This window comes from Dreissena polymorpha, chromosome 12 (assembly GCF_020536995.1).
Source record: "Dreissena polymorpha isolate Duluth1 chromosome 12, UMN_Dpol_1.0, whole genome shotgun sequence".
In the NCBI taxonomy this organism is placed as follows: domain Eukaryota; kingdom Metazoa; phylum Mollusca; class Bivalvia; order Myida; family Dreissenidae; genus Dreissena; species Dreissena polymorpha.
Window position 1 is genome coordinate 14,145,135 of NC_068366.1, and position 19,175 is coordinate 14,164,309.

The 19,175-nt window shown below is 35.9% G+C and overlaps 2 protein-coding genes across 3 annotated transcripts in view; one reads left to right on the forward strand and one right to left on the reverse strand.

Moving 5' to 3' along the window:
• LOC127853920 (uncharacterized) overlaps positions 1–19,175 on the reverse strand; it is a 142,351-nt gene that overhangs the window by 93,014 nt on the left and 30,162 nt on the right. The window lies entirely within an intron of this gene.
• On the forward strand, positions 12,374–17,232 carry LOC127853924 (uncharacterized). The gene is made up of 3 exons (XM_052388764.1): positions 12,374–12,424; positions 12,682–14,080; positions 15,851–17,232. Exon 2 carries the CDS (start codon positions 12,699–12,701, stop codon positions 13,983–13,985), a length of 1,287 nt encoding a protein of 428 aa, XP_052244724.1. The 5' UTR covers positions 12,374–12,424; positions 12,682–12,698; the 3' UTR covers positions 13,986–14,080; positions 15,851–17,232.

Below are 19,175 nucleotides of genomic sequence, written 5' to 3' on the forward strand. Positions count from 1 at the left end.
TTCCCACTACTTACTGACTCATTCCCACTACTTACTGACTCATTCCCACTACTAACTGATTCATTCCCACTACTAACTGACTCATTCCCACTACTAACTGACTCATTCCCACTACTTACTGACTCATTCCCACTACTAACTGACTCATTCCTACTACTTACTGACTCATTCCCACTACTAACTGACTCATTCCCACTACTAACTGACTCATTCCCACTACTAACTGACTCATTCTAACTACTAACTGACTCATTCCCAATACTTACTGACTCATTCCCACTACTTACTGACTAATTCTAACTACTTACTGACTCATTCCCACTACTTACTGACTCATTCCCACTACTAACTGACTCATTCTAACTACTAACTGACTCATTCCCACTACTTACTGACTCATTCCCACTACTAACTGACTCATTCCCACTACTAACTGACTCATTCCCACTACTTACTCATTCCCACTACTTACTGACTCATTCCCACTACTAACTGACTCATTCCTACTACTTACTGACTCATTCCCACTACTAACTGACTCATTCCCACTACTAACTGACTCATTCCCACTACTAACTGACTCATTCCTACTACTTACTGACTCATTCCCACTACTTACTGACTCATTCCCACTACTAACTGACTCATTCCCACTACTAACTGACTCATTCCCACTACTTACTGACTCATTCCCACTACTTACTGACTCATTCCCACCACTAACTGACTCATTCCCACTACTAACTGACTCATTCCCACTACTAACTGACTCATTCCCACTACTAACTGACTCATTCCCACTACTGAGTGACTCATTCTCACTACTAACTGACTCATTCCCACTACTTACTGACTCATTCCCACTACTAACTGATTCATTCCCACTACTAACTGACTCATTCCCACTACTAACTGACTCATTCCCACTACTTACTGACTCATTCCCACTACTAACTGACTCATTCCTACTACTTACTGACTCATTCCCACTACTAACTGACTCATTCCCACTACTAACTGACTCATTCCCACTACTAACTGACTCATTCTAACTACTAACTGACTCATTCCCAATACTTACTGACTCATTCCCACTACTTACTGACTCATTCTAACTACTTACTGACTCATTCCCACTACTTACTGACTCATTCCCACTACTAACTGACTCATTCTAACTACTAACTGACTCATTCCCACTACTTACTGACTCATTCCCACTACTTACTGACTCATTCTAACTACTAACTGACTCATTCCAACTACTTACTGACTCATTCCCACTACTAACTGACTCATTCTCACTACTTACTTAATTGTAACCACAACTCACTCAGTCATTCCCACTACTTACTGACTCATTCCCACTACTAACTGACTCATTCCCACTACTATATGACTCATTCCCACTACTTACTGACTCATTCCCACTACTAACTGACTCATTCCCACTACTAACTGATTCATTCCCACTACTTACTGACTCATTCCCACTACTTACTGACTCATTCCCACTACTAACTGACTCATTCCCACTACTAACTGACTCATTCCCACTACTAACTGACTCATTCCTACTACTTACTGACTCATTCCCACTACTTACTGACTCATTCCAACTACTTACTGACTCATTCCCACTACTAACTGACTCATTCCCACTACTTACTTACTCATTCCCTCTACTTACTGACTCATTCCCACTACTCACTGACTCATTCCCACTACTTACTGACTCATTCTAACTACTAACTGACTCATTCCCAATACTTTCTGACTCATTCCCACTACTTTCTGACTCATTCCAACTACTAACTGACTCATTCCAACTACTTACTGGGTCAGTCCCACTACTAACTGACTCATTCCCACTACTTACTGACTCATTCCCACTACTAACTGACTCATTCTAACTACTTACTGACTCATTCCCACTACTTACTGACTCATTCCCACTACTAACTGACTCATTCTAACTACTAACTGACTCATTCCCACTACTTACTGACTCATTCCCACTTCTTACTGACTCATTCTAACTACTAACTGACTCATTCCAACTTTTTACTGGCTCATTCCCACTACTAACTGACTCATTCCCACTACTAACTGACTCATTCCCACTACTAACTGACTCATTCCCACTCCTAACTGACTCATTCCCACTACTGAGTGACTCATTCCCACGACTTACTGACTCATTTGCACTACAAACTGACTCATTCCCAATACTTACTGACTCATTCCCACTACTTACTTACTCATTCCCACTACTAACTGACTCATTCCCACTATTAACTGACTCATTCCCACTACTAACTGACTCATTCCCACTACTAACTGACTCATTCTAACTACTTACTGACTCATTCCCACTACTGAGTGACTCATTCCCACTACTAACTGACTCATTCCCACTACTAACTGACTCATTCCCACTACTAACTGACTCATTCCCACTACTAACTGACTCATTCCCACTACTAACTGACTCATTCTAACTACTAACTGACTCATTCTAACTACTAACTGACTCATTTGCACTACTTACTGACTCATTCCCACTACTAACTGACTCATTCCCACTACTAACTGACTCATTCCCACTACTAACTGACTCATTCGCACTATTAACTGACTCATTCCCACTACTAACTGACTCATTCCCACTACTTACTGACTCATTCCCACTACTAACTGACTCATTCCCACTACTAACTGACTCATTCCCACTACTTACTGACTCATTCCCACTACTTACTGACTCATTCCCACTACTGAGTGACTCATTCCCAATACTTACTGACTCATTCCCAATACTTACTGACTCATTCCCAATGCTTACTGGCTCATTCCCAGTAATTGCTCACTCGTACATTCTACTTACTTACTTGTATCCACTACTTACTGACTCATTCCCACTTCTTACTGATTCATTTCCACTAATTACTTACTAACTTATTCCCACTACTAACAAACTCATTCACACAAATTCCTAACACAATTTACTATGGTGTCACAACTAACTTGCTCATTCTAACTTGTTACTAACTAAACGAGTTACAAGTTGTTCCCACTAATATTCTTTGTCGTTGCCACAACTAACTAGCTCATTCCAATTACTTATTAACTCGATAACACTTGACTAACTTATTTCCACTTTTTACAAACATTACCACACGTTAATTTATTCCCACTTCTTACTGACTTTTTTCCACAAGTTAGTTGTTTTGTTCCCACTACTTGTCAAGTCATAAAACATTAAAATTACTTGTGGGAACAAATAATTAAGTCTAGGCAAATAAAAATCACATGTCACGTCTGTGCCACTCTAGTATAGATACAGTTTATAATTTGAAATCTTACACATTCTGAAAGCTACTATTTCAGAATAAATATGATATGTTGAACTAAGGTCACAACTTTGTTTTAATTATTAATGTCAAAAATACTCATCAAATGCATTTAATGAAGCATAATTTAAGTATATGAAAACAATGAAAATAATAATTGACTTGCACCTCATTTGGAAAGACATTTTAGTGAATGATATAGAGGTGGTGTGTTTAGTCAGCACAAAGTTATCAAAATGAGCCTCGCATTGGGAAAACCGAGTTTAAAGGGATCTTTTCACTGTTTGGTAAATTGACAAAATTGAAAAAAGTTGTTTCAGATTCGCAAATTTTCGTTTTAGTTATGGTATTTGTGAGGAAACAGTATTACTGAACATTTACAATGGTCTAATATAGCCAATATATGCATCTTTTGACGATTTTAAAACCTAAAAATTATAAAGCGTTGCAACGCGAAACGATTGAATAATTTGGAGAGTTCTGTTGTTGTCGTTAAATTTTGTGAAACTACGAAGATTGCTCATATAATGCATAAAATACTTCAACCAAGTATGCTTGGCAGAATAGCCGAGCAGGCTTATGCGTTTTTACTCCAGGTCACTCCAGGACTCTGGGGGTCACTGGTTCGAGTCCAGCTGCGGCTACTTTTTTTTTCCTTTTTTAAATTTTATTCTTGATTTTTTACTGGAGCTTTTAAGATTCAATGTTTACATTTATCAATATAAAGCATTTAATTACTTATTTCGAAACATGCCAAAAACTGTGTAAAGGCCCCTTTAATGCATGTGCAGTGTTGCCCACGCAGGCTAATCACTGACTACATTTTCTGCCTTAACTGGATTTTCACGAAGGAGAAACGTCCTTTAAACAAACGAAAAGTACCATTAATGCAGAAGGTGGCAGATGAGCCTGTGGGGAAACTTTTACAACATGCGTTAAACCCCATTTTCCCAGAATGAGATTCAAATATAATCCTCATTGGGCATTGAACCCGCATCCCCAGCATGACAGATCATGAACACTCTGCGCAGACGGTGTCTTTAATCTCTAAATATTAGAATGATGCAAAATTCAATGCAACATGAGCAAGATTTTACACCCATTCCTATTCATCAAAACATATCTATTATGCCAGCGCAGGGCAAACCCCTCCATAAATTATCAACCAACTGTCCAGGATATCTGTGGTTAAAATCTAAATATCCACAATAGTGAATGAACACTTTTCACGCTTCACCTTGACTGTTATAATTTTGTTAGGTATTAAACGCAATTAACATTTTTCAGTAATTTGGATTGTGTGATAAGTTGATAATTACTCCTAGTAAGATGAAATCTGCCCAATTCTCAATGAAATATTCCTTTAGGCAAAATTCATATGAATTAACTATTCATATGAAATATATGCTTTTGATAAGAATATTCAAAATGTCATTAATTCTGTGGATTTTTTTTTCTTTAAGTGCAAAATAAGTATGTCTTTTTGATCGAAAAATGTAAATGGACTTATTTGTTTTGCCTGGAGAGAACTAGTGCTTGGCATCTACAGATATAACTTGAGATATGCAGATGGCAATGTAGACAGAATATGCAAGGCTGGGCTTCATCTCAATTCAAAAGATTATTATTAAACAAAGGGTGAAAAAAGCTGATTTCATCTTAAATGTCCCATTGTTTGGAAAACATTTGTATGACCATGGGCGTCTGCACACAGCAGGGGCAAATGGGGTCAGCTGACCCCCCCTGGAAAATCTATGAGTGAAAAAGATACATGTTGTTGAATATGGAAAAATCTATACGTGTACAATTATGATTCCTAAATTGAACAATTTGGGTCAGAAAGACCTCTGGTTAGTTTCACACATTTATCAACTCCCATTTACATGTAAACAAGTCATGGATGGGGTTATTGCACAATTTTATTAACTCTCAAAACATTGTTTTAAACATGATTCATACGTGCGAGAAGTCAATTTATTAACAATTAACATTTATTCAGTCCCTAAATAGAATGTAAAGGCGATGTGGGTCTCTTCCGAATTTCTCGACAATTTCTTTAAATAAAAATATTCCTGTCGGTGTTGATCCGATCCCTGTGAACCTCATCATGCATAATTCTGAGAGCCTGTCGTCGGACATGGTGGATCTTAGCCATGTCTTGACGTGTCTCAGCGTGCTAAATGATCGTTCCACCGTACAAGTGGTGGGGGCAGGGTTAATAATATGACAATCACGTAACACATGGCTGGAAACCATGACATAGCGTCTTGTTCAAAATTATCGACTTAATAAAATTCGTCAATGGTAAGGACTGTATCTTTATTGTCTGATTGATTGAAATTTTGATGTGGTTTGGATGGAGTTGATGTAACATGAACGCAGGCATATTAGATTATGAAAATCGGCTTCCTAGAGACTGGATCAGTGAGTCCATGTACAGAGTATAAATCGTGCATCGATAGTATTCTTCATGGTTCCACTGGTGCTCTGTGTACTTGACGGCCACATTACCGTGGTATTGTCATTGTAACACCAATATTTTCGGCTGTTTTTAATGCTGGACCGAATATATCCTCAGCGAAAATCCAATCCGCATTTTCTAGATGATCGGTGAACATTGATGTCAGATTATCAACGTGCTTTTTGACACCGATCATGTCTAATTGAACAGCCTGAAGTGCTTGTGTGATGGGCTCTAAAATGGACGAATATTTGGCTTTATCACAAATGTCGCCATTCCACTTGCCGTCCATAGCTGATGTGCAGTCTGTCGTCCTTTCGTATTCTGTTCATTTTGCGCTATATATTTTAACGGACGGCGTATTTCGATGAAATAGTTATTAAAGATTTGTATGCTTTTTTACTTTGCAGTCCACCTTGTTTCGCTTTACAATGGTGTGTTCAGAACTAGCCGTCTTCTCATAGGGCTCTCTCTGAAATACTTAATGTTTGCTTTCACAGTCCCTATGTGCGTCAGAAATTGTATTTAGATTCTATATGAGAAAAGTCACTAGGATCAAAGGAGAGAAAAATAGGTATAACCTACTCCAATACAGTCAATTTATCAATTACAAATCCTAACTCGTAAACTTCCAGATATACTTCATGATGCACCATTATCTGGCCTTACTCTTAAAATTGTCTACGCCTCCGGCGGAAAAGGGGGAGAAAGCCCCCCTTGACCCCCCCTGGGTAAATTCCTGCGCAAGCCCATGGGTATGACTGATTATGTTGAATAATTTATCTGAAACCCCTTAACAAGAAGCAAAGTGAAAATGGCTTTTGCAAACAGCATAAAACCAAAACAGCCTAGGCGCAAGAAACTCGCAGTCTGTTCAGGTTTGAAACTGTTTGCTGCTCATCAATAACTAAGGATTGGATATAAAGCCTTTAAAACTTGAATTTTATAAGAAAGGTATTTAACTAAATTTAATTTTCAATGGGATAAGAAATGCTTCAAAATACATATCAAAGTGGTAAATTGTTAATCCAAGTATAACCATGTCTGAAATTCTGTGATGTTTTGGCCATAACCAAGGTCTGTCTTATGCACCCACTCACTGGATTTGGGCTACTTGAGCGACATGAACGCCTCACACTTGTGTATTACATAATACTGTTATCACATGTAGATCAACTTACCATCATGCTTTATGTCAGGCTTTCAAAGATTAAAGAACCATAAAGCAATCTTGAAAATGTTTCTCCCAGGTATTGATTTCATTATGACAGGTTTTAAGGTATTACTATCCAGGCTTACTGTATATCATCAACAATTCACGGCAGAATTACACTTTAAAGGATAGAATATGAATACTCCCAAGGCTTAGAAGCAATTTTGCACATTGGCGCAAGATATTAACGCAATCAGGCAAGTGCCTTCGGATAAATTCCATTCAAGGTATTGAATAACACTGCCTTTAAACATTGTCATCTTCGTAACAGATTTAAGATGATTTTTAAGTGACAATTTTCAAATTACCATTTATCTATGCAAAGGAGATTACATTCAAACCAACACAAATTAAGCAAATAGGATCGGCATTGATTCCACAAAGCCTATCTTTTCATAAAAATCTGGAGAGTTCAAATTTATTGTAATGGGTGGAAGTCCCACACAAAAGGATAATGATCTAGGCAAATTTCAAATTCTAGTTTTTTTGTTGCTTTACCGAAATCACTTAATTGTTTAAAGATATAGCCAAATGTGTTCAAAATTCCCTTTAATCATCGATCCTAAAATAATAAAATAAGAACATGGTTCACAAATAGGTGTAAATGTCTTGCCTCAAAAAGTAAATTAATCATTCTATCTACTTTAAATCAAAGAAAACTCACAAATTGAATAGACTTAACGTCAAATACATGCTGGATATTATTCTAGCCTTAAGCGCATATTTTTCTTCAATTAGTTAAGTTATTTATCTCCATAATGAACAATATTCTTTTATTTCTCTACAACAATTTCAATTTGTCCATTTATGCATCCTATCTGTTAAGGTTGGTCACTTTAAAAATGAATCAGATCAACAATTTTCTCACGTATCTGTATTTTTCAATCTTGTTTGACCATCAGTAAATGAAATTTATCGACTGTCTCCACAGTTTATTAATGTCCGAAGTAATTAGAATGGATATAAATCTTGGAGAATGTGTGATAATTGGAATGTTTATTAAACTCGAGTTTCCTCAAATTGAATTCCTGGCGTCAATAATAAAGCATCAAAATGTGAAACAAATTGAGTACTTCGAAACAGTTTCAATTAATTTTACATTAAAAATTGTAAATGGCGACTTAGCAGGCTTGAATGTTTAACCCTTTAAGCTCTGGAACCGAAATTTAAAGGCCTTTGCAAACAGTTTGGATCCAGATGAGACGCCACAGAACGTGGCGTCTCATCAGGATCCAAACTGTTTGCTATCCTGATAGTGGTCTTAGATAAAAAATCAAAGAAAAGGCTAATTATAGAATTCAGCAGAGGACATTTAAGCAGACGACAAATTTCCCAGCATGCAAAGGGTTAAAATTCACACAGACTGCTCATAGTTGAGGACATAATTGCCTTTTATTATACACAACAATTGTGTTGTACCATTTGCTTGTTTCAAATTTTTTGTCAAATATCATTAAGCAATAAAATAATTTAAAATGCAACACTAACATTTCAGTTATAATGCTCCTTAAATTGTCCAACATTTAAGACTTCTTCTGCGAAAACTGGGCTTAACTCTTTCAGTGCAGGAACCGAATTTTGAAGGCCTGTGCAAACAGTTTCAGGATCCAGATGAGACGCCACAGAACGTGGCGTCTCATCAGGATCCAAACTGTTTGCTATTCTGATAGTATTCATTGAAAAAAAATCGAAGAAAATGCTAATTTTAGAAATTTAGCAGACAACATTTTAGCAGACTACAAATTTCCCAGCATGCAAAGGGCTTATAGCATGTCAGTAAAGTGTCGACCCAGATAAGCCTTATAAGGGACAACACTTCACATTATACTGGGGTTTTTGTTTAGAGTTGATTTCCTTTTAACAAAAAATTCCTAAACAGTAGAAAGTGTCGTCTCTGATATGCATGTGCAGACTGCACAGGCTACTCATTCAGTGCTCCAGCTAGGCCTAAATGGGTAGCACTGCGCCCTGCCCTTCCGAAGCACCCTTGCTGCCCTTCCGAGGCCCCAACCTGCCTTTCTAAAAAAACATTTTTTGCAACATTTTATAATTTATTAATCTCGTATCCCATGGATTATTATTAATTACTCATTGTAGACATTTTATTTACATGGTTTAATAATAACAGAAATAATACATTCCAACAATTATTAATAATACAACAATAAATATCCAACAGGGAGCATTCCGGATACTACTGCGTGCTTGAAAGTGCCATTTAAAAAAAAAATGGCCCTCCCTCCTGCCCTTTTCAAATCATAGCTGGAGCCCTGTCATTGATGGCACTTTAACTCTTTCAGTGCTGGAAACGAATTTTGAAGGCCTTTGCAAACAGTTTGGATCCAAATGAGACGCCACAAAATGTGGCGTCTCATCAGGATCCAAACTGTTTGCTATTCTGATAGTTTTCTTTGAAACAAGAAATATCTTTAAAAAAGATATACGGTGTTGATAGTTCAATGAATGAGATCAAGGATAGCGAATGTATTTTTCTGTGCAGTTCTTAGCTGCATCACACGCAGTACGCGATGTTACGCGGAGTTTTTTTTAGCTTATTTTTAGCATGTATTAATAAGCATGAGCACGATGATTCTCAATACTATTTTATTAAAAATAAATTTTTTTAAATTACATTATTATGTATTGCTGGTCATAAACCTTTAGATACGAAACAGAAACCCAAAAGAAGAATGGAAGTGAAATTTAGACATATGAGTCAACCGGCCACACGCGAAGTATCCGTACATATTTTAAATATTTATACGCGCGTTCTTCGAACAAACCTGTTTTAGTGGTATGTTGGGCATTGCTTTTTGATTCGATTATTAACAGTATCGAGAATCATCGCGCTCATGCTTAATACATTAGTCAATATAGTGGAATAATTCTTGTTAAGTTAATTATTTTTCATGGTATTGATGAAAACACATTAAGAATCTATTATTGACATACCATAATAATATCGCTGAATATCTTCATTTAACATCTTTCTGGTCTAAAGAAAATTCCAGTTCACCTAGTTCATGGATAGCGTCTATATTATTATAACGATTCTTTTACTGGCCGCGAACTCAGGTCAGCGTACTCAAAGACGCAGCTATGACCTGTAAATAAACCACACACTAACCGCAAACTGACCCGTGATACCTCGCGGCAATGCATTAAAGTGAGGCCACGCTTTCACTGCTCTTTATACTTTTACATGTTAACATGTTGACAGGAATATGGAAGTCAGTACTAAATATGAGAACATAGCCTTTAAGTATAAATGCTGTTGCCTCTGAAAATAAAAGGTGCACGCACAAACTGTATTGATGTCGAGATTGAGTGTAAAACTGTTCTATCTATTAAGCCTTTTAATTAGAGATAAAAATGCTGAACACGCAGTAAAACAGTGTTACAAAGACGCGGACATGTTTCCAGTGTTCTGGTTGAATGTTCAAATCAGCCTATGGAATAAATGAAGTCTATTCATTCTGAACTAGCCGCGGGAAGTTTTATTTGAATTTTATTGGACAGTTACAAAGGTCAGGTTAGGTGAAAAGCTGGCGTATACAGCTTTGCCGAAAAATTGAAGAAAATGCTAATTTTAGAAATTCAGCAGACAACATTTTAGCAGACGACAAATTTCCCAGCATGCAAAGGGTTAAGCACATGCATGAAGTCCAGTTTTCCCAGGGAATGTCTCATATATAAAACCCTTAATCAGTAATTACTGTCTTAAGAATAAAACATTAACTTTATTTTATTCAAATGTTTTCCCAGTTTGTTCTTATTGAATGCTTTGAGTTTTTATGGGTACAGCTGAAGGTTCTTCTTGATAAAACCAAAGATGGTCCATATATCACGATTGGGTGATTAGATATGAGATTTATCTTGCTGAAGATTCTGGAGTTAGTCGATGTATACATTGGTTTAGTTTCAAAACAGTAATAATTGGCATTTTCAATTGCAAAACTTACACATTTTTATGAACCTTTGACGTGTTTGAAAGTTGGATTAATATCATTATTGTGCGAACACACCATATTAAATAAGTTGTTTTAATTTACGCATATTTATGATCTGTTTGTAACTTTTTATTTCAGAAAATAATTTATGTTGTTCCATTTACCTATTAAAGTTAGCAGTTGGATTATTGCAACTATTGTCCCTGTCTCTACCAAACATGGCCAGACAGCTGTTCAATGTCTTGTACAGCTTTAAAAGGTTAGTATAAATTTCACAGGAACAATTGTCCAGTATAACACAATGCCATTGTCATAAAGATATGCCCATCAATAAAGACTGGACTAAGTCCTATTTGATATCTTGTAACCTTTGAACTATGGATTTGTGACTGTGACCTGCACCTAAAGACTTGGTTCTTGAATGCCCTACTTCGTCACTGTATGCTCATGACTTCTGCAAAGTTATTTGAAAATTCCAGCAATATAATATGGAATGTTTTGACCTTTGACACTGAATTTTCACCTTGACTTAGAGGCTTTGATCATACTGCCAATACTACGTCATACAATACCATCGTAATGTAAAAATCATGATGTAAAAACAAGACTATTGCCAAGCAATATAGTCCCCTACCGGCTCCACCATTGTCAGAAATTCCACCATTGTCAGAATTTGTTCTATATTTGTTGCCAAAGCAACCAGAATTTTTGACGTAAGAACAAAATGAAATGACAGCATAATGTCCATATCACTGTCTATCCATGTTTTCAAGTTTCATGAAAATATATTAAGAACTTTAAAAGTTATCACAGGATCCAGAAAACCACCATTTTCAGCAGTATTTTTAGTCTATTTGTTGCCACAGCAACCAGAATTTTTGACGTAGGAACAAAATGAAATGACGTGCATAATGTCCATATCTATCCATGTTTCAAGTTTCATGAAAAACTATTAAGAACTTTTAAAGTTATCGCAGGATCCAGAAAAGTGTGACTGACTGACAGACTGACAGACAGACAGACAGAGCGCAAACCATAAGTCCCCTCCAGTGAAACCGGTAGGGGACAAAAAGAATTCTTAAAGCAAGTAATGATAATACCTTTGAAAAGTCCTTTCTTTGACTGTTTTTTTATATGCTCACACATTTTTACAGCAAAAATGAACTTACAGAATTGAGATTGGTCATGCATAAAAACACAGGTTCTGTCAATTATTTTTCGTAAAGCCTTCAGCTTTTCGCATATTTAATTAAGCATGTTTCCCAAACTGCTTTACCACTGCATCGCTGTTCAAAAAACGTGAAAAACGTGAAACGGGCACCTGCTGCTCCGTATATAACCATATGTAAACCCCGTCGCGCTCATAGTTTTCCAAGCGTTTCCGCTGCATCAATGTCTCTCGTGTTGACAGTGTTTTTCTTCGCCATCTTATTTTACGCTGGTTTGGGTAAGTTTGAGATGTTATGAATTGTTGTTTTTGAAATTTGTTGATAGAAATGGTTGCTTTATAACCTAGGACATTGTGTCCAGGTAGTTTAAAGAAATTATTTACGATTTTTGAAGGAAAACTTGATCGATGTTTTCGAAAAGCGTTCGGACGTAGTCCACGCATTTATGTCTGTCAATATTCGGACGTTGTCAACGTATTCACAAATCTAAATTGAAATAAAGTAATTTAAGCTTTTATTTTTCTTATTTTCCTAGGACGTGGTCCAGGAGATATGGCAGAACAACAGGTTCAGACCCGTAAAGTGGCTCACATATCTGTTGAGGAAATTGACGAGCACGTGGTTGGTGATCAAAATGATGTGCTTAGTCTTAATCAAGACTCGGAGGAAGAATTTTCAGGATTTGAATCCGATGACGTTCCTCGAAATATATCGAAGGAAAAGACAATTGGCAAGACAGTGAAGTCTGTCGTTAAAAAAGTGACGTCAAAGGACGCTAGTGGTGGTAAGAAACAGACTAGATCAAGTACTAAAAAACCACAGAAAAAAGGTAAATCTACTAATAACCCTAGTTGTATGGTTCAAATAGATTTGAACAATTTGTCATCAAGTAATCTTAACTTACTGAAGGAAAAATTAGGTTTGTCTCAACCAGAAAATTCCAATGATTGTTATTATGATGACTATGATGCGTATGAAAATGAGACTGAATGGGATGAAAATGTAGACATTCATACTGCACCTAATTTGCGTGTTCAGGTGGAAAATGATGAATCTGAAGATGATATTGGAATAATTCCTTCTGTAAGACCTAAAGTAAAGGACATGTCAAAGAAATTGATGAATGACTTATTTGGCGATAATAGCGATAAAGAGAATAACTCGGATGATGAAAATGAATGGAAGCTGCCAAAAATAAAAAAGAAGTCCAGAGGACCGCCAGTATCTAAATCATTGGCTGAATTAATGAATACTGCATGTACAGCGTCATGCGATACGCAATCAATTAGAGAAAGTCATTTAGTTCCTGAAAACTGTGACATGATGTTTCCACCCTCAGTTAACTTAGAAATGTGGAGAAACCTTGATAAAAGAACACGTTCAGTAGACCGATTATTCCAAGATTTACAGAATCTTCTGGCTGCCGGTATGGTACCAGTTATGAAACTGGCTGAGATGCTAAGGGGCAATTTGCCAGCAAAAGAACAAACTAAACAATTGGTTTCTGACTCGCTTACTTTGTTAGGTCAGGTTCAATATAATTTGAGTATAAGGAGGAGGTTCTTGATTAGACCAAACATTCCAAACAAGAAGTATAGAGCGTTGTGCAACTTTGATACACCGATAACATGCCAGTTATTTGGTGATGACATTTCAAAGGAAATGAAAAACTGCGATGCAGGGGTGATGTTGAGTAACAGTCTCAGGGCCTATCAGAATTTTTCCATGCACGAGAATTTGAGAAGAAGTCGTGGGAGGTTTCCCTGTAATTTCCGGGGTCGTTGGCGATTCATGCCATACGGAAACCCACATTATGGGAATCCCAATTTCAACACCTGAGGTTTCGGAGGTGGTTATGGAGGTGGTCGTCTGTTTAGAGGTCTGGGACGTTCGAGGACTTCTGCTACAGTGTCAAGTGCCCCAAACTAAGAACGGTAGGTAAATTAAAACACTGTTTGAATGTATGGAAACAATTTACAAATGACCCTTGGATTTTAGAAAGCGTTCAGGGCTATAAATTGGAATTTGAAACAGAACCGAGACAATTTTATATACCTAAAGAAATAAAATTTAACAAAGAAACCATGGAAATTATTGATAATGAAATTTTCTGAGTTGTTGTCAAAAGGAGCAATTATCAAATCTGATAATGAAGTAAATCAATTTATTTCCAATATTTTTGTGGTAAAAAAGCCAAATAATAAATTTCGACCAATTATTAACTTAAAGAAATTAAATAAACACGTATGTTATGAACATTTTAAACAAGAACATTTTAAAGTGGTGTTGGACCTTATTCAAGAGAATGATTTCTTTTGCTCTGTAGACCTGAAAGATGCATATTTTTCTATACCAGTACATACAGATTTTCACAAATATCTTAAATTTTGTTGGAGGAATGTTTTGTATGCATTTGTTTGTTTACCTTTCGGATATAGTGCAGCTCCCAGGTTGTTTACAAAGCTTTTAAAGCCAATTTATGCGTGGTTCAGGTCTCGTAATATTAGATGTAGTTATTATATTGATGATTCTTTGAATATGAATCAAAATGACAAAGTGTGTGGTGAAAATGCACATACAATTTGTACAACATTAGAATCCTTGGGTTATACTTTCAATGAAAAGAAATCTGTTTTAGTGCCAACACAAAAAATTGTGTTTTTTGGTTTTATTTTAGATTCAGTTCAATACAAAGTTTTCTTGACAGAAGAAAAAGTACAAAAGATCCTTCTTAAAGCAACATTGTTGTTGAAAGCAGAACGAATTGTAGTCAGAGAGTTAGCTTCTTTTATTGGATTACTGATAAATGCATTTTTTGCTGTATTAGAAGCACCTTTGCATTACAGAAATTTAGAAAAATGTAAAATTTCAGGTTTAGGTCATAATATGAATTATGATAATAAAATTACTTTGGATGATAAAAGTATTTTAGAAGTAAATTGGTGGATTCAAAATGTCATAAGCAAGAATGGGAAAGCAATTAGGCCAAAAAAGGTTGACATTACATGCCAAACAGATGCAAGTTTGAGTGGTTGGTCTTGTTTTGATAAGGACACAAAATGTTATGTTAGTGGTCATTGGTCAAGAGATGAAGCTCAGAATCAAATAAACTATCTTGAGCTTCAAGCCATTTTCTTTGGTATTACATCCTTGTACAAAAATATTACCGATTCACACATTCATGTATGTTCAGACAATGTTTCTGCCGTAGCATATATCAATGATATGGGAGGTATGACCTCTTTCCTTTTGAATGAGTTAGCATTTGAAATATGGACCTGGTGCTTGGACAGAAATATATATATATCAGCTTCTTATATTAAAGGTTCAGAAAATCATCAAGCTGACTTTTATTCTCGAAATTTTACGGGATCAAATGAGTGGATGTTGAAAAAAGATGTTTTTCAAAGAGTCTGTTTAGACTGTTTTACACCAGATATAGATATGTTTGCATCTAGATTAAACTTTCAGATTGATAAATATGTTACCTATGGTCCGTCTCCAGGTAGTTTCAAAAATGATGCTTTCTCGTTCATATGGACAGGTTTTGAACCGTATTTATTCCCACCTTTCTCCTTGATTGGCAAGGTGGTGAATAAACTAACTCAAGATAAGGTGAAAAGAGCTATTTTGATCTTGCCTTTGTGGCGATCACAGTTTTGGTTTCCTTTGGTGTTAGATCTTTTGATGTCTATTCCTATCAGGTTACCACGACACAGGAACTTGTTGTCCCTCGCACACGATGGAACAGTACACCCACTTGGAAAGAAGATGACCATGGCCGCAGTGCAATTATCGGCCGATGTTTACAAGACCAAGGCCTTCAGAAAGAAGTTACAGACATTATCATTAAATCTTGGAGAGAAGGTACCTCCAAACAATATCAGTTGGCATGGAAACGATGGGTTCTTTGGTGTGATAGGACAGGTAATTGTGCCGATAAAACGTCTGAGGTTACTGTAATTTCTTATTTATACTCGTTGTTCAAAGACAAGAAGTCTTATTCAGTGATAAATACCCACAAATCGATGTTACTTCAGACTCTTATGATCCTTGGAAATAAGTGGTGTTCAAATCCATTAATTAGTCGTTTTATGAAGGGAGTTTTTGTTAAGTAGCCAACTTTACCAAAGTATAAATTAACATGGGATGTGACAGTAGTTTTGAGTTTACTATCATCATGGTTTCCTTTAGAAGATTTAAGTTTAAAAATGTTAACCCTAAAGTTGATTGCTTTAATTGCTTTGGCAACGGCGCCAAGGGCACAGACCTTGAAATCATTGAATTTGAACTATGTGAAGGTTTATAAAAGTTATGCAGTGTTCTATTTTCCAAATCTTCTGAAATCTTCAAAAATTGGAAAAAGTAATAATTTTAGTTTGAAGTTGGAACATTTTATGGATGAACGACTTTGTGTTTACCATACATTAAAACAGTATATTAAGGTAACTAAGCCTTTAAGATTAAATTCTCAGTTATTTGTTTTGTATGTTACTTTTTTGGCTGTAACCTCGAGCACACTAGCTAGGTGGTTAAAATGTGTTTTGGAAATGGCTGGTATTGATGTCACTGTATTTAAAGCACACTCGTTCCGGTCTGCCTCAACATCTGCAGCATTTCAGAGTAATTGTTCTTTGAAAAATATTCTAGACACTGCTGGTTGGAAATCTGATGGGAATTTCTTTAAATTTTACCATAGATCAGTACTTAACAAGAAGGATGTGTCATTTATGGATGCAGTTTTTAAGAAATAAATGATATTTAGGGTATTAAATATTGTTTATTCAGTGGTTTTGAAAATGGATTATATAACTGTGTGGTATAACCATTTATGGAGGAAATTAACTGTGAATTTTGATATAAACATGAAAGCACATGTTTTTGATGTTTTGTGATACTGAATATGTTGTACTTGAAGTATAATAGTGTTTCTTATTGTATGCATATATTGAGAACATGTGTTGTGACTATAATATGAGACATGTTTTGGTATTTAGTGATGCTTACAAGTACAATAATTATGATGTTATGGATGAACATGTGTATGTTTTGATTAATGTTCTACAAAATAATTATGGTCTATGAAGTTGATGTGTTTTGTTTTATTTTGTTGCCTTACTTTGAATATGCTAAATTAAATATGCGAAAAGCTGAAGGCTTTACGAAAAATAATGTCCCCCCATCCAAGCCTGGGTGATGGATGGGGGTCATTATTTAAGTGAAGCCGGAGGCTGAGCATATTTATTTACCCACCCTTTAATATTGGGTACATAAAGATGTAATACAGGAGATTTTTGTTTAGCCCACCCTTGTTTCATGTCTTGCGGCAACAAATATTTATGCTTTGAATTATGAGCGCGACGGGGTTTACATATGGTTATATACGGAGCAGCAGGTGCCCGTTTCACGTTTTTCACGTTTTTTGAACAGCAATGCAGTGGTAAAGCAGTTTGGGAAACATGCTAAATTAAATATGCTCAGCCTCCGGCTTCACTTAAATAATGACCCCCATCCATCACCCAGGCTTGGATGGGGGGACATTTTCCACTATTACAGGACTTGAAACATTTGAGCTGCGTTCTGGGATATCTCAGCTTTATGCATCCGAGTAAAATGTTGTGCAATATTTAATTTAACTCTTTCAGTGCTGGAACCGAATTTTGAAGGCCTTTGCAAACAGTTTGGATCCAGATGAGACGCCACAGAACGTGGCATCTCATCAGGATCCAAACTGTTTGCTATTCTCATAGTATTCTTTGGAAAAATAATCGAAGAAAATGCTAATTTTAGAAATTCAGCAGACGACATTTTAGCAGATGACAAATTTCCCTGCATGCAAAGGGTTAAAGAAAGTCTCTTCTTAGCAAAAATCCACTTTAGGGAGAAAGTGTGGTCCCAGATGAGCCTCTGCATAGGCTAATCCGGGACAAAACTTTATGCACATGCATGGGGCCCAATTTTCCCAGAACGAGGCATATATACAGGTTTGACCTGTGAACTGTCCACTGCATTCTCTTCACCAATATATATTTATTGTGTTTGCTACATTGAGTTACACAACTTCAATACCTTCAAAAGCACTTCGGTTGAATGACTTGAACAGGACTGTGAAATAAATTTGGCAACAATATTACCATTAACTACTTGACCATTTAATTGCAACATTTCACACAAAGGCTGTATCTTTTAACAGCCACCATTATGCAGTAATTGTGTTTGAAAACCTGCAATTTAATGACCACTTCATGATGCCTTTAAGAACAGATCAACATTAACTTGCTCCCCTGGTGTACAATGACATTATTAAGGTATAAACCAATTAAAGCAATAACCTGTTAAGTGCAGAATGATATCAAGCTTTTTCCTATCTTATTGCTCTAAACAGCATTTTAAATATAGTATTTCTTAGTTGTAGTTTTTTTTATTTACAAAATCAACAAATATTCGCAAAATATTTCGTAAAATAAACTTCATTCATATAAAAACTGGGTTCCTTTTAGCAACAGCTTCTATGCTAGATGTGGTATGGTAACATAGATTAATCAAAGAGATACAAAATGCTCATTTTTAATTTTGTGGGGCATAATTTATCCCATTTTAATTTTCCACAAAGAAGTAGATTCATACGACACAAAAACACTAACTTGTTACATGAACATGTGTTGAATATATTGTACTGGAAAAATCAAAAAGAGCATTTTGTATCTTATTAAGCTATGTTACCAGACTACCACATCTAGCGTTGAAATCCTGGCTATTGCTATAAGGAACATTGTTTTTTATGTGTTAACTTTATTTTTCGAAATATTGTACAAAATATTTGTTGATTTTGAGGGTTTATGGGGTTTTAAAATTATTAAGACTGATGAAAATTGGGATTATTTTGAAACAAAACAATTTGGTCATTATATATATATAGTTTGGTTGAGTATGAACCTGTACCATGGCCAATTTTTAGCAGAAAATGACCAACGTTATGTGCACTCGAACACTGTTTTGCTAGAGGGATTTGGGGATTAAGGTCCCTTG